This window comes from Archocentrus centrarchus, chromosome 7 (genome assembly GCF_007364275.1).
Source record: "Archocentrus centrarchus isolate MPI-CPG fArcCen1 chromosome 7, fArcCen1, whole genome shotgun sequence".
NCBI classification, from domain to species: domain Eukaryota; kingdom Metazoa; phylum Chordata; class Actinopteri; order Cichliformes; family Cichlidae; genus Archocentrus; species Archocentrus centrarchus.
Window position 1 is genome coordinate 35297626 of NC_044352.1, and position 27857 is coordinate 35325482.

At 40.9% G+C, this 27857-nt stretch overlaps 2 protein-coding genes across 4 annotated transcripts in view; both read right to left on the minus strand.

Annotated features, from left to right (window-relative positions):
- Positions 1–19674, minus strand: LOC115782967 (carnitine O-acetyltransferase-like). The gene is made up of 15 exons (XM_030733535.1): positions 19651–19674; positions 17490–17584; positions 16946–17242; positions 16228–16346; positions 15740–15793; positions 15138–15294; positions 11792–11963; positions 10494–10669; positions 8973–9073; positions 8553–8672; positions 8007–8129; positions 7472–7607; positions 3932–3994; positions 1935–2072; positions 1–349 (listed from the first exon to the last, which is right to left on the minus strand). The coding sequence occupies exons 2-15, from the start codon at positions 17514–17516 to the stop codon at positions 137–139; spliced, it is 1896 nt and encodes a 631-aa protein (XP_030589395.1). The 5' UTR covers positions 17517–17584; positions 19651–19674; the 3' UTR covers positions 1–136.
- The window catches only part of LOC115782968 (kelch-like protein 7), an 11147-nt gene continuing 2803 nt past the window's right edge, over positions 19514–27857 (minus strand). Inside the window, exons 4-13 of one of the 3 annotated variants that reach the window (XM_030733537.1) lie at positions 27063–27156; positions 26057–26181; positions 25804–25979; positions 25483–25657; positions 23492–23616; positions 22986–23223; positions 22623–22824; positions 21056–21153; positions 20747–20933; positions 19514–19792 (exon numbers count right to left, since the gene is read on the minus strand). In XM_030733537.1, coding sequence (XP_030589397.1) covers positions 19726–19792; positions 20747–20933; positions 21056–21153; positions 22623–22824; positions 22986–23223; positions 23492–23616; positions 25483–25657; positions 25804–25979; positions 26057–26181; positions 27063–27156 — 1487 coding nt within the window. In that variant the 3' untranslated portion in view covers positions 19514–19725. Of the gene's footprint in view, positions 19793–20746; positions 20934–21055; positions 21154–22622; positions 22825–22985; positions 23224–23491; positions 23617–25482; positions 25658–25803; positions 25980–26056; positions 26191–27062; positions 27157–27857 lie in introns of all 3 variants that reach the window. The other 2 variants (XM_030733536.1, XM_030733538.1) reach the window with 2 other exon arrangements.

Consider the following 27857-nt stretch of genomic DNA (forward strand, 5'->3'; position numbering starts at 1 on the left):
TTTAAGAATGTATTTAGAACAAACACACATTTTGGCACAGCCTCAGATATACAACTGTTGAATGAACAGAGTGAAATAAGGATTCTTCATACATATGAAAAAAAAAAAGAATCAGTGTTTTAGCACTGGATTACTTTTAAGTTGCTCTTGGACTTTGTTCCAACAAGGCCCTCATGTCCAAGAGTGCATCCTTCACAGCTTGGATCAGATGATGTGCGTTTTGCCTTTTGTAGGTGCTGGAAGCTGCCAGCTCAAAGACGAAGTGACTGTCATACACACCGTAGCACCCATGGTATCCAGTGTGATCATCAACTTGTTGGACTACCACAGAGCCAGTTTTAGATGTCACCTTGTGAAGAGAATCTGAAGTGAGAAAGCTGTTTTACGGCCATCTCTTTTCTAGTAGCATACAGCAGAATGGATTATTTTTTGACAAATGGCAAAACTCTGATAACAGTAGCTCAGGTTTGAAACGAACATCGAGACATCTGAAAGGCAGCTGCACTTCAACTTTAATTCAGGTACGTTAACTGTGTCATATCAGATATTTAAGAATTGCAATGACTTTCCATAGTTTCCAATTTTCAAGTTTTTGGGTGAATTTGAAAAAAAAAAAAGTAGTCAAATGGAAAGGTTCACTTCGATGCTTTATCAAGAATCCTTTGCAGAAAATGACTCATGTCTACAACTCATGGAAAGCTTGCAGCCTGCAGCTGTCCACAGTTGTTTGTGGGTCTTTCAGCCAAATGAAGCCATACATACTAGTACCATCACACGGCCACCGTTTCACTGTACAGATGTCTTAAGTTTTAGATCAAAAGCCTCTTCCATACATTTTATTTCCATTCTAGTAGTTTTATGCTAGAATTCCAAACCATAGGCTGAGGTTTACTTTTAGTGCTGGCAAAATTTCCATTCCTAACTTCAATCGTGCTTGAATGAACTGATCTGTCAATGTATTCTGCATTTGGCAGACCATAATGTGTGTGCCCACAGTACTGTGTGTCAGACAGCATGGTCAGCAACACAGGAGGGCCGCCCCATCTCCCTTTCACCCTGTACACCATGGACTTCAGCTACCACACACTAACCTGTCACCTTCACACGTTTTCTGATGACTGTGCAGTGGATGCATCAGAGATCGTGGACACAGTAGAGGATTACAGATTCCTCAGTGTTCACACTGACAATAAATTGGAATAAATTGGCAGAAGCCCCCTACAAGAAGGGCCACAGCCATTTCTATTTTCTGAGTCAACTGAGGTCCTTAAAATCTGGCAGATGATGCCCTGGATGTTTTATGAGTCCATGGTGGCCAGTGCCATCCTCTATGCTCTGCTGTGCTGGGGCAGCAAACTCCAGGTAGCAGACAAACTGTTCCACAAGGCAACGGTGGAGGTGTGGAACTTGACTCTCTAACAGAGGTTTCAGAAAGGACCTGCAAGGACTCCTGCTAGGTAGCTAATGAATCATGTTGATTAGTTAAATAGAAGGAAGCCGGTTTTACCTGGAAACCCTTTGGGCCGAACATAAATGTGACAGAAATCAGAGAAAATCCAGGTGGAGGAACAACGCACTTGATTCATGGGGGGAGACTTTGTTTGGTTTTGGTGATCAAAACCAGCCTCAAGTGACTTGTTTGATTGCTCATGTTAGCTAATGCTAGACTGTCTGAGGACAGACCCATTGCAACGTAGCAAAATATTTTTTGGGAGGATGAGGCAGATCAATAATCATAACTGTACAACTGTACAAAGCATAGCTGTATAACTTATTCTTTGCTGCAGCAATGACCTTTGACCTTGGCTCTTTTACCTCTCAGGAGTGTATCATCTTTGTTCTGCATTTGACTATATTCCCTGTATTTAACCATAAAGTAAGCCAAACCACCTTTATTTATATTGTAGTGGTAGTCATATAAATATATTTTTTACCTGGCTTGTGATCAGTTGGAAATCAAAGAATTTATTGTAGGAAGTGTCTGTGAAGATGTCAGGCATGGAGATTTTATTCTCAACAGCTTGCATATTGAGAGCATAGAGATGGATCACTATGTCATGTCCTCTAATTACCTGTAAAGAAAGGAAATTAATACAGTCCCACTAATAAGTCTTTAGGAATCACCTTGTGGTAAAAATACAATTTTATGCCTGTCAAACTGTTAAATTAATCATCCAAAGTGACAATAAGACAGGCTTATCATTTAGGCAACATCAATGAAGCATCAATTGAAGAACCAACTCAGATGCATGAATATTTACATTGGCACATGTAGGACAGTGGAAGTAGGAAATGCATTTCTCATTATGCAACTTAAACAGCTGCAAATGAATTATACTTTGTCCACTGATTGTGGGGAGATGTGATGCAGTGATTGCCTCACTGACTAAAGGAATCACCCATTTGCACAAAGACACTTTCATGTTTCCTTCATAGTTAAATAACTCACTCTTGTTCTCATGACTGTGTCAATACTGCTGCCAAGTATACACTTGGTAGTTCTACTAATGCATTCACCCTATGTATTCACTTACCATTCTACAACAAGATCTAAAACACTGAAGCAGCAAACTATGTGAACACCAATACTTGTGTCATTCTCAAGACCTTTGGCCATGACTGTACTTTAATGTTAGCCTAGCAGTGGTGAAGGAGTGGTTAAGCACCTTACATGGTTATAGCAAAAGCAGAATCTGTGATAGTGCTGCCTAAGCTCTGAACCTGCCAATTGCAGCTGCAACTCCAAGCAGAATGACAGCAAACAGACCCAGACTTGAACTGCCAACGTAAGCATACCAACGTGTATCCTAAAAAACCTTTGTGAAGCCCCCTTCAGTTTCAAGACTCCAGCAGCTGAGGGGAGGCAAAAGGTTCTGGGATGTCAGACTGAAGGGGACAGTGAAAATTATTTAATTTTTGTATTGCCAAAACACTCAATGGCCACAGAGTAATCATGTCATGTGTGCGTGTTGCAGGGGGAAGATGAAACTGAAGTCAGTGTTTGATAAGCTTACAGAAGGAAAACGAAAGTGTGCGCAAAACCTGGTTCGACATTAGATATCAGCAGATATGAAATCACTGCCTCCAGTCCAAGCAATTCTCCAGAAAATGGTGTCACATCCCTGGAAGATCCCTCGGACCTCTGTGGGGTGGAGAGGAGGAGGGTCTAAAGTTTTTCAGTAGCACCTAATGTCTTTGTGTTTCCCTGATGAACCTCAGTAAGAAATATATTAGATTATCAGAGGACACTTTATTATTTTTCTCTCGTGTTGGCGGAAATCTTTACCTTCAGATTGATGTGACTTTTTCATAAAATAGCTGAGCATCTCAGTACTTCAGGCCACGCCTACCACTCAGTTTGATGTGTGATCAACTGGGATCTTAGGACTGTGGCTGCCATCAGCTACTGAGACATTCCCAGATCTGCATGGATTTCTTGCCATTTAAGCTGCTATATTATGGTTGTGAGGTAGAAGAAACATTGGATCTGCTCTGAAATCTGCTTTCACCACTTGAGGTGACAGAGTCAGTGTAGTACTTGAGATGAAGTATCACTTTTTACAGAGACTGGTGGACAGTTGAAAGTCCTTTAGGTGTACTGGACTGGATGTGATTTTCACTGAAAGACCAAAAAGTTACTGCAGAACTCAATTTTGCATTATTTTGTAACCATCTCAATCGAGTATTTGTTTTCTGTTACCTCTTTGCTTCTTCTTTAAGGTTTGCTTTTTGTTACACTTGTCATAAGCCCCTATCATACTTTTTAAAAGTACATGTCTTAAACTTCTGAAAGAGCAACATGCAGCAGTGAAAACTATTCAGGACCCAGAAACTAACTGAGAGTAACAGTGAGAAGAAGAGTTACTGTTGGAAGGTATGGATAAACTTCCACAACACTGCAGAACTGAGGAGTGCTGTCAATGATACTCACCACGTTCGTATTCTCTCTGTGGGTTTTTACGGCCTTTTCCAGCAGATCAATCTTCTGTGTGTTCTGTGCCAAACAGAAAGAAGATGATTTAAAAAGTTGCATCTGTAAGTACGAAATAAAGGTTTATATTATGAAGAAAAAAAGAACAGTTTCAAATTTCAAATGCATTCCAGTCATCCATCCACAGCATTGTCAAAGTCTGCAATGAAGAGATGCCTTTATGAATATAACTACAGAAGGTTCACAAGATGGTGCAAACCACTGATTACACTCAACAGAAAATATCTAAAAAGAGCATTTATGTTCTTGGACAAAAACAAAAACCTTTTGATGAGATAAGATAAAAGCATGGAGAAAAAAAGGTGGCGTACGCTCTGTTCAGGCTTAAAACAAATTATAATGAAAATGGAGAAAAAACAGGACGGTTATTGGCTGGACAACTTAAGCGATTGGAGAATCAGAGGGTGATCACAGCAATTAAAAAGGATGACAAGCTGATCTTCTTCTGATATTAATACGGTTTTCAAAATGTTTTATGAGGCTCTTTAGACATCTGAAACTGTATTGAATACAGAAGAATTAGAGTCCTTTTTTGATAAAATAACCATGCCAAAGATATCTCAGGAAGAGAAGAATATATTGGAGGCGCCTATAACTGAGGCAGAAGTTAGAAAAGCTGTTATCAGTATGAAAACTGCAAAATCACCTGGTATTATAGCTGAATACTATCATAAGTTTGTGGACATATACCAGGAAGCTTTTCAATATGGTACGCTCCCTGAAAGTTTTAATCAGGCAATAATAATGCTCCTACCAAAGGGTGACAAAGATTTGACAGATCCAATTAACTATAGACCTATAAGCTTGATAAATGTGGATTGCAAAGTATTGTCAAAAATTTTGGCTACAAGATTAGAAATGGTGTTGCCATGAATTGTTCATAGGGATCAGGTGGGGTTTATTAAGCACCGGTCATTGGCTGATAACATGAGAAGATTATTACACCTTTTGTGGGTGTAATAATCTAATAATAGAAATAATACAAACCCTGTGGTAGCGATATTATTAGACGCCCAGAAAGGTGGAGTGGAGTGGAGCTTCCTATTTATGACTTTGTCAAAATTTAGGCTTGGTGATAACTTTTGTAGGTGGGTTAGGACATTGCATTCTGGACCAAAAGCTGCGGTTTTTACTAATGGAGTGCTAGCCCATTTTTTTCAGTATTTCTAGATCTACCCGTTAAGGTTGCAATCTTAGTCTGCTTTTGTTCACTATTTTCTTAGAACCTTTAGACATTAAGATTAGGGAAGATTTCAGAATCAGGGGTTTGAGTGGAGGGGGGAGGGAACACAAACTATTTTTATATGCAGATGATATTTTGGTGCTGTGTCAGGATCCGGCTAACTCTATAGCAACACTGCTGGAAGTCATTGAAAATTTTTCCACACTGTCAGGTTATAAAATTAATTGGCATAAGTCAGAGTTAATGCCAGTTTCCCAAACCTGCAGTGCCAATCCAATATCTGCATTCAATTTTAAATGGTTACAAAAAGGATTGAAATATTTAGGAATAGTACTTAATCTGAATATTGATGAACTTATGCTGGACAACATGGGAAATCTGCTTACTAAGATCAAAACTAATTTGGATAATTGGAGCAAGCTGCATCTGACATTATGGGGCAAGATAAATATAATAAAGATGACTCCTTTGATTAATTATTACACTGGAATGATACCTTGTGCATTTCCCCACAAATTCTTTTAAGATACAATAATATGATAAAACATTTTCTTTGGAAAAGCAGTAGACCTCGTATTAGGTTTAGCAGGTTATGCCAACCAAAGAATGAAGGAGGACTAGCTCTACCTAATGTCGAACATTATAGTATCTCATTTGAGATGGCTAAGCTAAGCTAAGTAAACATTGGGCTGGGACAAAAACAGACTTGGACTGGGTTTCACTTGAGCAAGACCTCACCTCTCCATTCACCCCTATCGAGGTATTAACTCAAAACCTAGGAAACAATGGGAATAAGTGGGATAACCCTATCCTAATGTTCTCAAAGAAGGTATGGCAAGAGGTACACATAAAATGTATTATCTCCCTATATTTACAAAAATATTCATCTTTGTGGCACAATCCGAAAATCAGAATTGGCAAACAAGCGATTTATTGGCCACAATAGTTGCAAAAGGATAGAAGAATAATTGGTGATCTATTTGAAGAAAACACATTTAGGTCATATAAGGGTTTCATTGAAAAGTTTAAGCTGGAAGGAAGTGGTCACTTTTGGAGATATTTACAAATTAAAGATTGCATAAAAGATAGAATGAAGTTCCCTCAGGAGAAAAACCCAATAGAGTCTTTTTTGGAATTACCACCTATACTTAGCAAGGCATTAAGATGGTATACTATGTGCCCATGGGTCAGAAATAGTATGTGTAGAAGTCTAAAAAAAATACAGGAAAGAGATCTTGATTGCATATTTGATGAAGGAGCCTGGGACACAATTGTTTCTATATATCAGGGAAGCCAAAGGCAGATTTCTTCAATATAAAATTCTTAACAGATACTATCTCCATCTAGGCTTTATAAAATGGGCATAGGTAAAGATGACCTATGCTGGAAATGCTGAGAAGCAAAGGGTACTTTCTTGCATGCCTTGTTGGAGTGTCCGCGAATTTCTTCAATATGGAACACTGTATTATCATTCATGGGGGGGGTTGGCTAAAGTTTAAAGTACCTGAATCACCACGACTGTGCCTATTGGGGGACAGAAGCGAGGTGCCACAGTTGAATAAAGCAACTTTCAGAGTATTAAATACTGGACTTGTGACCTGCATCCGTCTTATTTTAATGCAGTGGAAGAACCTCGGACTCCAACCCTTAAAATGTGGAAAGAAAGACTGATTGAAAATGCAGCATGTGAGAAGATGCTTGGAAAATTAAACGGTAGAAATGAGGGTGTAATAGAACAGTGGGATAGTCTTCATTATTATACGTCTACAACATTGTAACTGAATTTTCTCAGGACCTGAAGTGTTTTATGGTGCAATAATTTATCTAATTTATAAACCTGTTCCTGTCCCTCACTGTTTGTTTTTTTTAATGTTTCTTATGTTTCTTTTTTCTTTTTATGTTTCTTTTTAAGTTGTAAAATTCAATAAAAACTTTAATTACAAAAAAAAAAAAAAGAGAAACAGCTCATGGTCCAAAGCATACCACATCCTCTGTCAAACATAGCAATGTTATGACACGGGCCAATGGAACAAGGTCACTAGTGTTTACTGATGGTGTGACTGCAAAGAGAAGCAGCAGAATGAATTCTGACATATACAAGGCCAGCATGTCACAGTGCAAATAGATGACTCAAAGCAAACTGCAAAAGCAACCCAAGAGTTTCTCAAGGCAAAGAAACAGGATATTCTTCAACAGCCAAGTCAGTCACCTGATCTCAACCCAACAGAGCGTGCTTTTCAGGTACAGAAGAAAACAGAAGTTCAGAGTTGTGTTTAATGTTTCCCATCTTGGCAGACCTGCTTTTTGGGGTCATCAAAGGCTTTTACAAAGGCAGCTGAGACACTCGATGTTGGAAGCACTAGAGATATACGTCCATGTCTGAACATACGCTGGAAGGCAGCTTCATATGACGCACAGCACTGCTTGTTCATCCTGCCAAGAGAAGGGAGGAATATTTTTCATAAACTCTATGTTCCAACAAAGTTCTAAAACTAAATGATTCATGAAATACTGGATCTCTGAAATATAATCATTTTTTCTTCTGGCTAATGAGAATGTTCTGGCTGGGATCACAGCCATTTTTATCTCAGCTCTCTGCCAGAATTTAAACATCCACAAATACTGAGAAAGCTGCTTTGAAGCTCTAAATGCAGCTTTATCAGAATCTGCTGTGGTGCATTCAGTTAAAGAAAATCTAAACTGAATATGTTCCTGTTTAGTTATGTGTGTGTGTGTGTGTGTGTGTGTGTGTGTGTGTGTGTGTGTGTGTGTGTGTGTGTGTGTGTGTGTGTGTGTGTGTGTGTGTGTGTGTGTGTGTGTGTGTGTTTTCACCTGTAGTAGGCCAGCAGTAAGGCCATTTGGATGAAGGCATCAGGGGACAGGTTGTGGGCCTTCAGATAATCTTTCCCAAAGTGGTCAAAAACCATAACACTCAAATCCAAGTTTTGGATGTTTCTGTAGTGGGCGGGATGGAAGAAAAATTACAGATGCAATAATAGAGTGAGTCAAACAAGTATACACTTAATACATAAATTTACTGTATGTATAAACATATGTTTGAAAATGTAATCTCAAGCCGTTTCTGCAGTGTTAGTATTACATCAGATCCATTGTGCTCACCTTTCTGAAGAGGAGCAGCTGCAAAAATATATGCATATATTTAACAACATTATTTTCTGCTATAGTTAGAGCACCAGCCGGAAATTTCAGAATTTTGTTTACACTCATGTGTTTTGTAACACCACATTGTTTTAGTTGCTCTACTCCAGCCACGCCTCAGTCTGAGCTTAGTTAGCTGATGACAGTCTCTGTGCCAGATGTGCAGATGTTTCATTAACAAGAACTATGTTGAACAGCTTAAGTGACATCTGTAGGCACCTGTCCATGCTCCTTTTAGCCTCTTCAATGACCTTCCTGATATCAGGTGTGATGCTGAAGTGTAGTTTCTGCGGCATGGGTGAAGGAGTAATGGCAGATTGCATCATCTCTGGCTTCTTCCTGTTTCATAAAAGAAAACAAGCACTTTTGGTGGAACAATATCACATCTAGTGACAGAACAAAGCCACCATACAATATGCTAAATATACAAGGTGTGTCCCCTCCATAAACACCACCTCATTGTGGAGGTGGTGTTTATGGAGCCGAGTGATCCCAGGAGAAATCTGACGTATAGTTGTAGTTGCTTGACTGAACAAATGTATCCATTTCTACCATTCTGGATAAGATAACCATGTATCCATATCCTACTGCTACTACTGCTGCTATTTGCAGAACTGAATAAATTATTGTTCCACTTACATGGATGCTACAAGATAGTCAGTGAAGGCCATAGTAACTGTAGCATCGGCAGCAATATGATTCACATTTATGCCCCATGACCCATCTTCTGCAATAATTATCTAGAAGAGAGAAACAGTATGATGAATGCATTCTGAGTCCATTACCTCCAAGTTTTTATCATCAAATCTTAGTCTACAACTATTTAGTGACAGCTAACAGCCTTAATACACACCAAGAATAGGCTGCTGTATCCATCTCTGAAGTGAAACTAATCAGTTTTTTATGGTATATTTCAAGAGAACCTGCAGATAATTCAGAAATTTGCAAAAATTTATTCTGCAATCCGGCTGCTTTCTTACTTAGAAACCAGTTCATTTTAAAGTGTCTGCTGCTCACACCTCAGGAAGAGAGTAATATTACAGGGGAGAAAAAAAAAACATTTTAGTGGGCTGAAATGGATGGTAGACAGTGATATCTGCATGAGTCAAGTGGGGGTATTGTAATGTAATACTTTTGAACTTACTTTTTGATAAATATTTAACTCAAAATTACACCACAACCCTTAACAAAATACATTTTCACAATCTAAAAGATTTGAGTAGTTTGGATGTTCTCCCCATGCTCAGGTGGGTTCTCTCTGGGTTCCCACAGTCCACAGAGATGGATGGGGTTAGGTTAACTGGTGATTCTAAATTGGCCGTAGGTGTGAATGTAAATGGTTGTCAGTGTGACAGACTGGTGACCTGTTCAGGGTGTACCCTGCTGATGGATGATCATTTAGCTGTAACCCAACAGGACAAAAATTCAACTTACAGCTCTCAATAAATAAAATAAACAGTCTTATTTGCCTCTGCTTGAAATTGGAATGATTATTTTAACAGCTGATCTTCCTGCACAAGCAGTGACAGTTGACAGATTTGTGAGTTTTCTTTAATAAAGCTGGTGGCTGCATTTGTTTCATGCAACATAACAGGAGGCAGTTATGTCAACTAAGTATTAAGTTGCATAAGAAAAATGTGCAAGAATGACTTCTTAATTAGGAGAATGAGGACTGCATGAGAGAAGTGGACTGTAGCCACAGAGTGGGTGAAAGGTGAGGAAATGAGCATCAGTTAATATTCTGAAGTTTTCTCCAAATTGGATGCAGTTATGGCAGCTATAGCAAACATGAAAAAGGAGGAGGATTTCATCCTTGAAAGAAAAGGGGTTATTATATGCAGTCATCTTAGATTTTACTGTAAATTAGTCAGCATAACAGGGGAACATGGACTGCCCATACTGACACTGCAGGTAAGGAGAGTCATCAAATCCATCAGAGATGGTGACAAATGAAAGGTGGCTGTTAAGAAGCCAAGCTTAAGGAAAGGAAACAGGCAAAAAAAAGCTGAAAATACCCACAGTATGGAGGCAAAAATTTGGCATGGCTTTGTTAAGTATACTAAAGTTATTGTATGAGATAAATATCAGATGACTGAGGGAGTCAGGGAGGAATACTGTACAGTATCCAATAACCATCATTTTCTTCAGGTTGTTAATCACCTGCAGTGACTTGTCAAACCAGCGGTTGGCGCTGTTCCACTGACTGCCTCCTCCATGTGTTACTAGGTGGAAATCACATAGACTGAACTCCTCAGACTCTTGAGGCATGGCTCTGTCCAAACACACTGTGCAGATGCTCCTTTCAATAGCTGACAATGATTCTTTGTTTGTCTGTTCTGGGAAAAAAATTAAAAACAATACAAACAAAGCAAACACAATATTAATTTATAATCAGACTACAACACTAACAAATCTCCCTGTGACACAGACACACACATGCACAAAGACAGTACAAATACAACTAGCCCACTCACTTTCATGGGCACAAAATAATTAATAAAAGTTGCCATTATTCCTCTTCTCTTCCTGTTTTACTAGAATGACCATGGGTGTGGACTTGTTTGCACCATTTATGCTTACATTCATAAAAAAGCATTCATTTAACATTCACTGAAGTGTCAGCATGCATGAATATAAGCAGGAGAGAAGAGGTCCCTCCCTTGGTAGCTGAGCTGAGTCCAGGAAACAGATAACCCCTGGCAGAACCAGGCTCAGGCTTTCCCCTGTTACAAGATAGTTCTTCCTTCCCATCATCACCAAGTGTTTGTGGGCACAAAGTATTTGGGGGTCTCGCTCTAATATTGTAGGGTGAGACAAATGTTGTGAATTGGTGCCATTTAATTAAAGTTGGACTGGGGGGGGGGGGGGGGGGGGGGGGGGTGTGTGTCATTAAACAGCTGTTCAGCTTGAGCATCTTTAAAACCCAAATCCTTTCCAAACGTCAATATTTTTGGTTGCTGGAACATGATGGAACTGTGGTAAAGATGAAGCATACCTGAGAGAAGCTAATGAGGTGAAATGGATCTCTCTGGTCCCTCTTACTCCTCTCACTGTGCTACTTTTGAATCAACTGAAGGCTATTTAAGAAGCTTTTTGAGATAGAAAATCTGCATCTGTGGAAAACACTGCACTGTCACACAGGATCCCCTCCAATGTTCAATCTCACTTCTTGCTGCTCTATTTTTTTCCCCATCATGCTCTCACACCCTGTCAACCTTACCTCATTCAAATTTCAACATCAGAACGCTTGCTGTTTAACATGCTTTGGCCTACCTGCAATGGCTCTACATCTACAAGCCGCTTTGCAACCCTCTTCCACCCTAGCTCCTCTTTTCATACTGTCATAAAGTCACATCTGTTGTCACTGACAGGTGTGGATTCTTTGCCAAGATCAATGTATCTATTTCACAAGTTTGGTTCATTAGTTTAATCTGAATTAAAGTAGAATTTGGTCTCACCTTTGATCAGGCTGAGATAGACTTTGCTCCAGGAGTCACGATTCAGGGTGGTGAGGATACCCACAGGCTCTGTGTGAATCTCTGATGAGTTGCAAATCCTCTTCAGCTGAACACAAAGCTGATCAACAGTCAGCAGAGTGCCATCACTGTTGTAGACATCCACCATAAAGAACTGATTCAAGGGGAGGACACATGAATAGCAGTGGTGAGCACAGTCATCCCTTCCAACCAGTCTTTTCCAATTATAGGTGCCAAAGCCTATCCTAGCTGTTATATGGCAAAAGGCAGGCTACAGGTCTGCAGTCAATCACAGAAAGAGACATTCATTTAGAATCATCAGTTAACCTAAGGTGGATGTCCATGGGTTCCCATGCAGGCACAGAGAGAATGTGCCAACTGCACACAGAAAGGCCGGAGCAGACCAGTGGATTTGAACTGTGAGACAACAGTGCCACCCACTACTCCACCATCCCACCTGTAGGTCATTTCTGTCAGCATGCAGTGTCTTAAATAGGTCCCATCACAGCATTTACCTTCACAGCAGTCAACACTGTGAAGAAACCCGTTTGAAGTCTAGCAGTGTAGATTTTAACAGCACGTGAAATTGGAAATAAAGAGTCAAAAACAAGAATATAAACCTGGTCAAGCAGCCAAGGGGGCAAAATCTGGCACATACAAAAAAAAAAGATTTCCCCACACATATACAGAATATACATAAAAATGTACATTTACAAACATTTATTCAAGTCCAGTAAAATAAACACCAATAAATGAAACCCAGCCACCACTCTACCTACTACTCACTTGGAGTACCCCGTGGAACTAATGAAAGAGATTCGTTAGCCTTCCCTGCTCTGCTCTGGATTGTTAAGTTGTAGGGTTGCAGGTACCAAGGAGTATATTATTGTCCATTTGTTACAGGCACTGTAGAGTAAAATGATCTGTCACCAGGAGGAAATTAGATCCCAGCAAATATACTTAGTAATACTAATATGTGGCTAGGCAGTCCACTGTAGAGTACCCCATCTGGCAGTTCAGAAGCATGCAACTCAGTAACAGTAGTGGACATCTTTTTCTTATCCAGCCCCGGCAGAAGCACTGCCTGCTGGCACCTCTATGACAAAGATGGTATGGCAGGCATTGGTCCCAGTGAGAGTCTGTGTGGAAAACAAACTTCGGTAGCATGTCCCTGAGAGTCCGAGCATCTCCTTCAACCCTTCCTTCTACAACAAGTCTGACCACCAACAATTAGATACATTTCAGTTAAATTCCAGCAGTTCATATGAGACTTCCTCTTGATCAGTGTTCAGGGAACATCATCATCTTCTTTATGGGGCAGCTGTGATCTCATTTGGCCAGAATAACTTTTGACCTTTTCAAAGTTTGAAGTGTTCTTGTGAACATAGGCACTCCATGCCTTCCCTGTGGGCAGAGGGACGAGGTGAATGGTCCACTCCTCCTTTGGGCAACAGCAGTTCTTCAGTTATTCTTTCAAATGTTGTAAGGTAGTGCTCATCATCAGGGGAGAGTAGAATCGACTTGGGTTCTTCACAGATGCGTGGCACCATTGATTTTGGTGGTGGCAGCAGCAGGTCATTCTGCTTGCTGGCTAGGCCACCCATCTCCCATGGCTCTTCCTCATTCACTTGTTTATATTCATTTCTCAATTCTTGTACTTGTCCTTGAACCTGTAGAAACTGGTGTTACACACTTTTCCATCTCTGCCCTTGGTGTATCAACTCTTTTCCATCTGATGATCTCTAGACAGCTGAAGAACCTTGTTCTCATCAGCCCCTCTGCTTAAATACTACCTGACACATACCATTTTAAGATTTAAAAGGGACTCCCCTTAAACACATATACAATAATTACATAACCATTCCCAGAATATTTACAAATAAATAAACCCAGTGTTAACACAATAAATACATGTAGACACTAACTGCTTCCACTACCCTCCCCACATTTGCTATTGCCCCAGGGAATCCTTTCACTCAAATACCCTGTGTGCAAGGAGAACAAGCAGATATAAGGTATACATGACAAATAGCTTCTATTTTACTGGTTTCTGCAGATCATGAGTCATTTTTGCAGAGCAAATATTTAGCTAAAATCATTGTGGTCCCTCCCCCCAGTTCATAGGCCGGGGGAAACAACCCTACAGTATGTAAAGCCTGTGAACAAGCGACTCACTGCACGACAATACTCAAGCAAGCAATCGAATGTCTGTTAAAAATCACGTGTTCATTTAACCCATTTCCTTATACGTGCCAATTATTTGCATCAGTCTACCAGTTCTGTGTCACTTACCGACATTATTAGTAACAATATTTAAGAGATGATGTATCCCCGTATCTTGTTACAAAGAAGAGAAAAAAAAAGCAAAATACAAAACTGGCAATAGAATGCTTGGCGTCAAATTGGCAGCTACCTACCAACCTCCTAATGTGGACTTTGTACATCTGAGATGGGAAACTTATCTCTGCATCCTGTATTTCCACAGCCAGAAAGACACGTGACAAATCATGGCAACATCTGACAAAACGGCATCCATCATTTTATACATTGGGATGAGAATGTGTTGCTGTTACCCAGGAGTGTATATACGGTCTCTTTCCCTGTAAGATCATCTGTTTGTCCACTGCACCCACTTGTACTTAGATCCTTGACTTTAGGATTTCAGTCTTAGTTTAGTTTCTCCTATTTTGATTTGGATTGGGAACATCCTGCAGCAGCTTCACTTTTACATAATTCAGTCTGATAGTTTGCTTCCTTGGTGTCCTTGTTTAGGTCCTCTTTTGAGTGCACACCGATCATTGCATGAGATCAGTAGATGGATTAGTGTCACTTTGACTAAAAGAACCAGATGGTCATTATAGGCAGCCAACAAGAGCTGGAGCAGAACTGCTGTTCCTTAGAGAAATCCTGTTTGTTTTCCCTCACTTTGTCCTGCATCAGTCTCCCTGTTAACTGGAGCAGGTTTACAGGTTTAGGTTCACCACAGTGAAAACTTCAGCCATGATGACAAAACGTATGACAGTAGCAAAATCCATGTTTCCACTCTGTAACCCCCCCTCAGGTCATTGCAGTGTCTGCTACCTAAAACTGAACTATTCACTATAACTCACCTTTCCTGCTGAGCCATAAATGTTAGCCTGAAAACATAGAGGGCTTATGGACACACACACACACACACACACACACACACACACACACACACACACACACACACACACACACAACCAAAAACCACAAATGCCCTTTTGGTTTAAAATTTAAAAATTATTCATAAACCTACAATTGAGAGTTTCTTGTTACACGTCATTTGTGATGATGTGCTCCTCACCTGAGAATTATGTGCCACCGTAATGTAATTGGAGTTTTTGCCATGGAACATCACAGAGTCCGTCTCCAGGCCTGGGATACGGCAGGCTGACAGCAGCTGTGAATATTGTCCCATACACAGAGGATTCCCTCCAAAATTCTCAGCTGGTAACGTCTCACTGAAAAAGATACAGCCTCAGTAAAGCAAATATATAAGTGCCAAATTTACAGTTCTTGTAAGCTGATTTGAGTGGAATTTCTTTCTTAAATATAACTCATCCATTTGGATACTGTGGCCAGTCTGATAGGGGTCCTGAGTGAGGCAGTAACTATCTGCTAGGCCTCACCTCTGCCAGTTCAAGCTGCTAAACTGGACCCCTCAACCATGTTTGTAGGTTTGGTGCCTTTTGGAATATTTTGATGGAATTAACCATTTAGCCATTTTTAAAGAAAGGGCCCATATTCAGAGGCTCAGATGTTATTGGATAATTAGGAGCACTTTCATGCTCAGGTGAGGTCTGTTCCCTCATTTCATGACAAATTGATGATGATGATGATGATGTGTCCACCCACTATGACGTCTTATGTTTGGGAACATGTGATTGTTTGCAGTCTGGTACTCACTCATCAATCATTGTCTTAAATTCCAAAAGAGCTGCCACTATTTTGGCTGCAGACCTAAGCAGAGAAGACCAGGTTAGTTGTTTTAAAAAGCAATTATGAAACAAGGCAGGACAGTGGGGTGGCTGTAGCTCAGGCGGTAGAGCAGGTCACCTACTGATCGGAAGGTCAGCGGTTCAGTTCTTGGCTACTCCAGGCTGCATGCCAATGTATCCTTGGGCAAGATACTTAACCCCAAGTTGCTCTCCGATGCAACCGTTAGAGTATGAATGTTAGATAATTAAAGCGCTTAATTAATCATGGAAGTGTGATGTAGATGTGTTGTATAAGTGCTTTGAGTGCTCAGACTGAGTAGAAAATCGCTATATAAGAACTAGTCCATTTACCATAAAGTAATGGAAAATGAGATTAAAAAAAAATTTCCACAAGTATCTTGTGACACACACACTAACCAGGTATCGTGTGTGTGTGTGTGTAAGGTGTTGGTTCACCTTATGTGTTCCTGCTCATCCCTGAATGCCATTCGGGGATACACAATCGAATAATTTGAATAAATCGCCACAGAGTTCCGGTTCTCAAAGTAATGTGCCTTCCCATAGTAGTCTGCTGTCTACAAACAGTGACACAGAGATGCAGACAGTTACCTGAACCTGAAAGTTAAAGAAAATAAACACCACCACTCGAGTTTGAAAAATATTGTAGTGAAACTGCACATTCCAGTTTGAAACAGACAGTCATGGTTATGGAAACTAAACAGAAACTGTCAGTCTCCCCACTTCTTGAAAATCATTTTCCTGTGACTGTAGCTGCCAAAGCTCTCAGTGTTGACACTGCAAACTAATTTTACAGCATCAACTCAATGATTAAAAACAAGCAGACAATCCCTTCATAACAATAATAAATCCATTACCAAGCTCCTAACAGACACATTACAATCTGCATAAAATGTGTGATTTTTGTCCTCCATCATGCTGCTTTGGCCCCATCCCACCCCTCTGTCCACCATATGCAGAGCTTTTTGCAGACCTATTTAGCTGCATCTCTTGCCTTCTCTATGAAATGAAAATATTACATTTTACAAGTACAGCACTTGCATGGACTCTTGGAATTTCCTTCCATTTAGTCACGATCTTTTTGTTCCCTGTGACTGGTCACTGCAGTCCCACCTGAACTGCACCTAAGTGCTCTAGTGGCAGTAACTGAGCTCACCCAGTTGTCAGTGTTGCATGCTTTCTTCTCCAGCATTCTCTGCAGTTTCTCTCCGACCCCTCCTTCTTTCATGAACTCCTCCACCAGCTGTTTTGTTTGCTTCAACTCATCCTCCTCTACGATGGGCTCCAGGAAACTGACGTAGCTCTCACAGGTTTCTCGCAGAGGGGGGACGGGCACATGGGGCAGCCCCTTCTGGTGGTTCAGGTATCTGCTAGTAACAAGAGTCATAGGTACGGGCTTCACTAGCTGACAAGATCTCACCTGGCCTGAAGCATTCATCATCCCCACCTTCATCTGAGAGACACAACAAGAAAAACAACACATGAACATAGATGCAAAAGAAACTTCAGATAAGCACTCAGGTGGTTAAAACCCGGGGAAATTGTTTTAATTAAATTCCAAAGTCCCAGACATATCTGAGAATACAAGGTAACAGGCTTCACAAAAGCATCAACAGGTGTTTGCTCCCACATGATGTTACTGTACCTACAGCTGCTGTGCCTTCAGTAAGCTAAATTAGAAACTACAATGAATTACTTACCATAAATCTGCTGAAAGTTCTCAACATTGTGTTTTCAGTTAACCTCCACAGAAGGAGGCTGCAGCGTATTCACCTGGTAACCAGCAGGTACAGCGCTAGAAAAGAAATGCATCAGGTAAATAAGAGTGGCGGGAGGTGGCCCCCACGGCTAATAATTATCCTAAATAATTTATTGTTTGAGTAAACAAAATACACACATCCACACCGGGGGGGGGGGGGGGGGGGGTTCAAACACACCTGCTCTTCATCAAACAATAATGCACTTAGCTTCTCTGTAAATTACATCACATGCTGCTAGTCACATGCTGCACTCACATGGCTGCAGTATCAAATTGGAACATAGAAATGTTTTAACAATGATCAAACATTCAGGCCTCATTAAAAAAAAAGAAACTGAAAAAATAAAAAATACTGCTGAATAGTTAACGTATAATCTGTGGAAAGTGTCATACCCATGTCTACTGTAACAGTATGCATCATACCATAATGGTAAGAGGTGATAGGTAACCAGTGTGTGTCTGTACAACATATTTTCTGGAGGAATGCTGGGATCACTGAAGTACATCTACTTCCCTTATGGTGTTTCTGGTGTAGCAGATCTCCCCTAGCAGAGCAATGCATTCTGGTATAGACAGTCCATGCATTTTAGTTTCTTTGTTACATAATGCTTTCTGTGAAAATATCAGTCTCACAACTTCTCAACATTTGGCGTGCAAATTTGAAAGTTAGAATGCAACAAAAGATAAGTTTGTACACAGTTTCTTGAAATAAGCTTCAACCAGCATGTGTAACTGACTTGTGCTTTTGTGACTTTTCATATGTAAACAGCTTGTGCAGACTAAACCTGTTTCAGCCCCTCGGGCCTTGCTGACAAATTGTTTTACCAAAAAATGTCACACTGTCATGTGGCCCTTCTATTGTTCCCTCCACTGGTGTAAATTATTTTCACTGAACCGTGTTTTCAACTTATTTGTGATTATTGGTGTTTTACAATGGAGTCTGTCTTTCCTGATCTCTATGGATTTCTGAAGCATTCAAGTCACAAGTTTTTTCTAAGGCAATCACTTTGCATGGTTTTAACAAGTGAACAACACAACTGTTCAAGGAATTATTCAACTTTTTAAAAAGACAATTGGTTTGCATCTTTTGTAAGGTTAATTGGATTTCAGTGTAATTGTCAACTTCAGCATCCGACCTCACAAATAAAGTGCTGAATTCTGGCTGCAGCATGCAGACAGTACAAGCTTAGATGTTGCTTCAAAGGCAAAATTCACCCAGAGACAAAGCAGCAGGTTCTCTGTGGAGCACTGGTTAGAATACTTTTATCTTGTCTGCAGTGATAAGATAGCCTTTATTAGTCCCACAGTTGGGAAATTCACATTTCAGCAGCAAAATAAATAGAGCAGTAATAAAACGGATAAGGCAAAAAGAAAGAAAACCAAAAAAAAAAAAAAACCTGTAACACATGACAAAGAAAGCCTTTTTGTTCTCCACCACTGCAGAGCAGATCAGTGCTCCTCTTGTTCCTCCTCACACAAAGCAGGCAGATACAGAATCTGACTTAATCAGTATCACACTGGTTGTCTTTAATAGCATCTCTGGCTTTGCGCGTAGCAGGGTGGGGATTTCCTAGAACAGCACCATCCCAAATATAAACTACTGCAGAGGAAATAACCCCCTCTATAGCAACCCTGACTGAAATACTGTTAACTACTTTCACTGTGCAGTTTCAGTAATCCAATATAAAAATCCCCTTTGGCACAAAATGGTTTTATACACATGTAGTTTGAGCTTTTCATACAGTAGAAAGTAGCTGTCTAATGTCAGAGGTAGAAATTCTCTGCTCTTGAATCTCAGATATATTCATATGAAAGACGTCTCTTAAATCTGACTCATTTCAAGTGAAACGTGACCATTTCACTTGAAACTGGACACAGCTGAGAGTGTTTGGACAGTCAAAAACCACAACACAAAATCATTAGAACACCGCTTTTATTAAATTAACCATGAATCAGTTAAAAAACAAAAACATCTACACAGTAGATATCCAAACATTTACAAGTAAGATCATTTTTACTGCTGAACAAAGTTAAAAAGATATATTAACATACACTTAAATATTAAAACTTTCAGATGTCAGTCCTTGTGTAAATCAACTCACTATTCCACAAAGGCTTCATGCTGGGGTCTCAAACAAAACATCACGATGCAGCCTGTGGCCGTCTCCACTGAATCCTCATGGGTCAACCATGCAGATAACACAGCTGGTGGAGGCAAAAGCTTGAGCTTTGGAAGTTACCCACCTGAACACAGAAGACATTTTTCAGTAAAAGGTGAGGTAAACAGACTCAGTGTTTACAGCCACACTAGAAGACATAATCTGGTCTGAAAAGTGAAGGAAGTACCTTAAATCTGCATTCTTTCTAATAACCAGCAGGGGGTGACTGCTTTCAAAGACTTTCATGATAACTTTGGCTCTCACCCACTAGTTTCACTGATTAAATGCAAGACATCTATTTAATAAATTATGGCCCCAGCAGCACCATGATGTTGCAGTTAACACTGTTGCATCATAGCAAGAAGGTTCCTATTTAGAACCTCCTGGTGAAGCTGGGCCTTTCAATTCAATTTTATTTATAGCACCAAATCACAACAGTCACCTCAAAGCACTTTATATCCTAAGTTAAAGACCCTACAATAATTAATTGTGTGGAGTTTGCATGTTCTGGTTGTGCCAGGGAGATTTCCTCTGGTTCCTCCCAAAGGCGTGCTTGTTAGGGTTGACTGGTGACTACAAATTAGCTGTAGCCCTAAGACAGCTCTAGGCCCCCTACCTGAGATGGACAAGTAGTAAAGAAAACAGAATGATGGTCTGAATTAGGATAAGCAGGGTATGCTATACCATGCAAGTCATTAGGCTGCAAGTGTGCCATGTATCATGTGTTCTCAGTCAGATCTACCCCTCACTCACACCCAGATTCAAACCATTTCGACAGCATCTCAAATCATGAGATGATGATTATACTTCGTTACTTCCCACCTCTTAGCTAGTATTTTGCATGATCATGTTGCCCAATGAGCTATTGCCCATATCAGTTACACCTAATGGCAAGAATTTAACATTTTGCTCAAGAACTGCAACCAAAATGGTTTGACTGTACATATTTACTAAGATGCATTTATGATGTGATGTTTGAGATTTTGATAATTTGAAAAGACATCAGAGTGGTCCATTTTGTAATATTTGATACACCAACCTGTCGCTCTGTGTGTGGTATTCTAGGACATTTCTGAGGCACTGTGCCCCTAGCCCCTTGCCTGCCACCACATAAATGACATCACCAACAGCTGCACATTTCACATTTAGACCTCTCCATGGCATCCTTGAGACAGCATGCCACTTATTACTGGCAATATCATAGTATTCCACTGAGTCCAATCCACCTGGAAAATATACACCAAACCTGCATTATACACCTCCATTAGCTACAGCTACCATCATAAGCTACAGTAGTACGCTGCATTCATTAGCGCTGTAACAGCTGTAGTGAAGTCATTTTTATTACCAGTTGACCCTTGCCCTCCAACAGCGTAGATCCTGTTGTTAACAACCACTAGTCCATGGTTCTTCCTGGCCACTCTCATTTCATGCAACGTCCTCCATCTGGAAAGGTGTAGCAGAAAACAACTATTACACAGTGCAGACAAAAACAAGTGTGCGCTCCTGTGAGTGTTCTAGGACCCACTAACAAACATTCAAAACCTGCTGGATAAATGAACTTGAATACTTGACATGGCAACCTTGGGGCTGAAAATTGATGCCGATACAAAGTGCCAAAATCCTAGAGTTCCTGGAATTGTCATGGCTGGCTCACAAGACAAAGAATATTCCCTGCTTCAAAAGCAGAAATAGACTGGTTTACAGCCAGGTACAAAAACTGTTCTATAACCATTGAGTGTGTGTGTGTGTGTGTGTGTGTGTGTGTGTGTGTGTGTGTGTGTGTGTGTGTGTATAGCCAGTTTCTAGTGGCCATTTGAAGAATGTTTTGACATTTTCATGCTTCCTTGTGCAGGATTTATACTTCTGTGTTAAAGCCACATCATTTCTTCTTATTTACTTCAGGCTCCTTTTGCTGCCATTGTTTGAACTGAGCAGACCAACTGGAAACCCGCTCACCAACTAGTGTTTTGACAATGAAATTCCTGAGCAATGCAGGCACACCGAGCACAATTATAAATGCAGACAGCACTATTAACCACTCATGCAGGCTACTTCATAGGCTCTATATGGATTCAATGCTAAAGTATAAATTTAGCTTTAATTTTGCCAACTCCTTGATGTCCTTTGATTCATACATGCACTATTTTGCCAAAAGTATTCACTCGTCTGCCTTATTGGCTTGAGTAACATCCATTCTTAATCCAGAGGGTTTAATATGATTTGGGCCCACCCTTTGCAGCTATAACAGCTTCAACTTTTCTGGGAAGGCTTTCCACAGGTTTAGGTGTATTTAAGGGAATTTCTGACCATTCTTCCAGAAGCTCATCTGTGAGGTCAAACACTGATGTTGGAGAGAAGGCCTGGCTCACAGTCTCCACTCTAATCCATCCCAAAGGTGTTCTATCAGGCTGAGGTCAGGACTCTGTGCAGGCCAGTCAAGTTCTTCCACACCAAACTGGCTCATCCATGTCTTTATGGAGCTGCTTTGTGCACTGGTGTGCAGTCATGTTGGAACAGGACGGGGCCATCCCCAAACTGTTCCCACACAGTTGGGAGCATCACATTGTCCCAAATGTCTTGGTATGCTGAAGCATTAAGAATTCCTTTTACTGGAACTAAGGGGCCGAGCCCAACTCCTGAAAAACACCCCCACGCCAAGTTGCTGTCATTCCCAATCACTTCCACTTTTTTATAATCCCACTAACACCTGACTGTGGAATATTTAGTAGTGAGGACGTATAATGACTGGACTTGTTGCACAGGTATCATCCTATCACGGTACCACGTTCAATGATATGGATGGGTAAGTGAATATTTTTGGCAATATTGCATATCATTTATGAGCCAACAACACAAAGTTCTAGACATTGTGAACATTCACGGACAGATTGCACAGAGCTGTAGGGACTCACTGTTGTGCGCTGGGGTCATAGACCTCACAGTTTCTGAGGACCCTGCCAGAAACACCAGTGCCAGCCATTCCTCCACAAACATAAATGAGCCCATTGGCCTCCACTGAGCCATGGCTACAGCGGGACACTAGCATGCTGGTGTTGACCTGCCAAGACTCCGTCACTGTGTCATAACTTTCAAAAAGATCCAAAGCTAAGGCACCTGTAAAAAGATAAACTAGATAAAATGCTTGCAGATGTGAGTGGACATTTTCCCTATTAAGAACCGGTTATATTACATTCATAGCAAAACTGTTACAATTCACTGTCCACAAGCCATCCAGTACATACACCACACTCAATGCCACAGATCACCATGCTTACCCACTTTTGATCCCCCGGATGTGTAGATCTTGCCCTCAAAAGCACATGCAGCCATACTGTCTCGAGGCGTTGGTCCTGGCTTGGAGTACCAGCTGTTCTCCAGAATGTTGTAGCAGTCTGTGTGTTTGATGGGAAACTTGTTTGAGCCGCCTAAGATGTAGACCACTCCATTCCAGACGACAGCTGTGGTGTTCTGGCGTTTTGCAAAATGGCAACTGATGCTCATCCAGCTGGAGTCCTGCATGGCAAACAAACCAACACTTAAATGAAAATAGATCCAGCTACTATATAGAACTGTTTTCAATTTAAGTTGTACTAAGAAACTAAGATCTTCAAAATAAATAGTAAGATGAACAAAGTTTATCCTTTATCCTACTATTTAGTCCCATTTACTGTTTGTCACTTCATGCTCATCTTTTCTAATTTCTGCTCTGCATATCCAAACTACATTATATTGTATGGTGCAGTTGCCCCTGTGGCTAGAATTTGTATGCACAGCCTGTTACCCTGGGGTCAAAGTAGAAGCCGTGGGGACCCTCAAACAAACCAATGCAGTGGTTGTGCTTCTTGCGGCGTGGTTGGCTGCCCTTTCCAAGGTCCTCCCTGGACCGCAGGTTCTTGCACATTGCACCTTGGACAAAAGCAATTGCAGTTTTTCTTATGAGTGTTCATAAACATATATAGATGCCGCTCTGGCTGCCTATTAACAGATATCAAACAGAAGCTAAAATAAGTTACTTTAAAATCCCCCCTTACCGGATTAGAGTCAGTCCAAAACAATTTTATATTCTAGATAGCGCATTGGCTAACCACTTAAAGAGGTAGATATCCGAGTATAGAGACCAACCTGAAGCTAATTGTACAAGTCACCATCAAGGGCAGGATTTACCAAGTAGATGCAGCCTGAACCCCCCTCAGCCACATCAACAACAATATTGGATACAGATAACGACTACAGAATGGAATCCCACAGGCTGGGAACCATGAGGTCAAGAGGAAAATGGGAAAACTGCAACTACTAAAATACCTTCAGAGTGTAAGGCCTGAGGAGTCAGCTGAATGGGAAGAACATGATCTGGGCAATCAACACCTACACCCTGCCAGTCAGATATCCTCTTGGGATAACAAACTGGCCAAAGGAGGAAACATCAAGACAAGAAAGCTCCTTACCATGCCGGAGGGTTTCATCCCAAATCCAGCATCCTGAGACTGTTCGCTACACAGAAGGGAGGTTGAGGATTGGTGAGTGTCAGATGCACTATCCAGGATGAAACACAGATCCATGAGTAGATCAGAAAGATGTACTCATGGACCCATCATGGAAGGATAGGCCCCTGCACAGCATGTACCACCAGCAGAAGAAGTGGCTGATATCAAAAAATCCTACCGATGGCTGAACAAAGCTGGGCTGAAAAGATAGCACAGAGGTACTAATCATGGCAGCACAGGAACAAGCTTTGAGAACAACATCAGTAGAGGCTGGGGCCTTCCACACCAGGCAAGACTCCAGGTGCAGGCTGTGCAGAGATGCCCCTGAGACAATCCAGCACATAACAGCAGGGTGCACGATGCTAGCAGGCAGGACATACATGGAACGCCATAACCAATAACAAGCTATAGTAACATCAGGAAGCAGGAACACGAGAAGCTTAATTAAAAACAGAAGGCTCAGAGAAGAGCTAGAGAGGATGTGGAAGGTGAAGGCAGTGGTCCCCGTGGTAATTGGAACATTCGGGCAGTGACCCCAATCTAGGGGAGTGACTTCCGGGGATTCCAGGAACAACATCCGAGATCTCTGTCCAGCACAGTGCTAGGAACAGCTAACATACTGCGTAGGACCCTCAAGCTCCGAGACCTCTGAGAGCAGACTCGAGCTTGAAACAAAGACTGCACACAGGGTGGGTTTTATTTTTATTTATTTTTTTTAAATGCTTTTTTGTAAAACTGTAAATTTGAAAATTCATGGATAACAATTATATTTTAGCATTATAAATATTTTTGATTAAAGAGCTTGAGCATACTAATAGATTAACCATTACTAAAATAATTAATTTTTTCTGTAATTACGAAACTGTTAATTTAGGGCAGTTGTGGCATAAACCTTACATTGAGTGGTGGTGATCTAATAAGTTTGTTAAGCACTGTAAATTGAATAAAATAAAGTTTCTTCCTTCATGTTGTAAAAGGCTGCAGCATCTCTCTTCACCACCTGCCTCCCAAAAAGCCCGTTCTCCTCTGACTGCCAGAGCACCATGCTACATGCTTTGTTTTTACTGCCTCAGTTCAGCTGTCTGTTGCCAACAAAACCCTGGAATTTAACTTGAAACCCAATTATCTACAATATCATGTTAGACCTGTATGAAGTAACCACAAACTTGGACCTGAATTGATGAACTAAAAGTTTTTAGTTCCATAATGGTGCATGATGCAGATAATTTAGCTGAGAATGTCAACCACAATTTCAGTGCATTCTTGTTTTCCTCTCCTTCCTACTCACATGTGATCATCTGGAGACAGTCTGGGTTGTCCTTGAAGAGTGGCTCAGTCTTTACAGTCTCTGAAAGGAAGGTTTTGGAGACCAGAGGTAGGCGAACACATCTCAAAACCTCCGCAACATGCTGTTGTCTGTTAGAGATGTTGTACTTCAACCAGCGCACTGCAGCATCATAGACCTGAATACGTCGACATGGGAACAAAGGCTTTCCACAGTGGGTTTGCTTGCTTCGGTTAAATATCAGGTACAGTTTTCATTTTTATTTCATTTCAGTTAACACACACACACAAAAAAAAGTTTGTTGATTTTGAATAACCTCGGTACCTGCGTCTCAGAGCAGACAGAAAGTTTGTCCTGATGCAGCAGATGTGTGAGTTGTGCAATGTCCAGTTGCAGAAATTCATCCAGTCTGCAGACGTCAACAAAGTGGAGCTGGACAAACTCCTCTGCTGCCATCTGAAGCTCTGGACAGTTCATGTAGTCTGCAAGGGCTGAAATACCTTCCAAGAGCAAAGAACAGGAATCAGTCATAAAGAAGTCCATATGGGCAGGTATGCATCTGCGTTTCTGTTGTTACCCAGGCAGTTTGTTGCATCAATCTGTCCATTAATGAACTTCACACACAGCGTCTTCACCGGCTCAATCTGGTACTGGTTGGCCACATTCAGCAGTAACTGGACATTATTCCTGTCTACTGAAATTCTGACACGCATGCACGCACACACACAAAAAATAAACATGAGCCCTGATCAGGGACTGAGGAGTGTACTACAAAGCCAGATTAATGAAGCAGTTAAACTGAGGGTTTTGGAAACACTACAGTACCAGTGAGAAGTGTGGACACATGCCCGTCCAGACTTCTGACTGGTACTGTATGTTTTCACTGATTCTTTTATTTACAGCATGAAGAAATGCACAAAATGGGAAATGTTACATATGCAATGTTTTAAGCCACACCTTACTAAAAACTACTCAATGAAGCCCAGCTGTAAAGTTACAGCAGTGCATACTGGGCATCACACTGTCACTGGAATTTGCATTTATTATGCTGGTGATTAAAACTTGCATGAATACTTTTTTTTTTTTTTTTGGGGGGGGGGGGGGGGGGGGGGGGGGGGGGGGGGGGTATCCATTATTAAAGTTTCATTATTCAAGTGTGCAGCCATCACATTAGAAACAAAACAGCATTAAAATAAGTTAAATGCTCCTACTCTGTGTGTCAAACCAACAGATCCTCTGTAGCATTAATCTTGTTTTATTTGCAACTGTGTTACATTTTACTGTTATTTTTTAATGCTCTTTTAATTACCATTTTACCATCAGATCATTTCTGACTGGAGCAGGCAGCACTGAGACATCATTCTGTGCAGCTGAGGAGTCATAAGACTCCTGTTACACTTTATGAGTGTGCGCAGAGCCTGTAGCAGAAAGCCAGCTTAACAGAGAAAGCTGCCAGATGCTACTGTGACACCTGTCATCAAAAACTGTGGTTTTAGCTTTTGTCAAGCCAGCTAACAAAGAAACCTGGTTGCATTCAGCTTGCTTTGTAGTATACTGCTCTGCTTAGCAGAAGCTACACTTACTGTGATGTATAAATGTATTCAAGCAACAGCTCAATGATCTCAGGCTCAACACTCCTGAGCTCCACCTCAGGACACACCGACTCCTTCATTTTGGCTGGAAGTGAGAAAATATTTTCAGTTAAGAACATCTGCATTCATTACCATAAATAATTTGGAAATTAGTCATCTTGGCTGAAATCAAACATCGTACTTTTGGGGTTGTAGCCTGAATGATCCAAGTGCAATCCTTTTCATTATGCTAAAATATATTTAGGACTTCAGAATTTTGTTGGCCTTACTGTTAACATTAGTTTGGCCAAAATTTTAATCGATTATTGACCATTATTTTTCAACTTGGGCAGCACGGTGGCGCAGTGGTTAGCACTGCTGCCTCACAGATAGAATACCATCTGGAAGGCCTGGGTTCGATTCCACCTTGGCCCAGGCCTCTCCCTCTCTCTGTGTGGAGTTTGCATGTTCTCCCCGTGCTTGCGTGGGTTTCCTCCGGGTACTCCGGTTTCCTCCCACATTCCAAAGACATGCACTTACTGGGGTTAGGTTCATTGGCTACTCTAAATTGCCCATAGGTGTGAATGAGAGTGTGAAAGTGAGTGTGAAAGGTTGTTCGTCTTTCTGTGTTGGCCCTATGACAGGCTGGCGACCTGTTCAGGTCACCCTGCCTCTCGCCCTATTACAGCTGCGATAGGCTCCAGCCCCCCCGCGACCCTGAACAGGATAAGTGGATGGATGGATGGATTTTTCAACTTATCACACATTCTTTAAAAGTGATTTAAAGTTCATTTAAATGAAAAATAA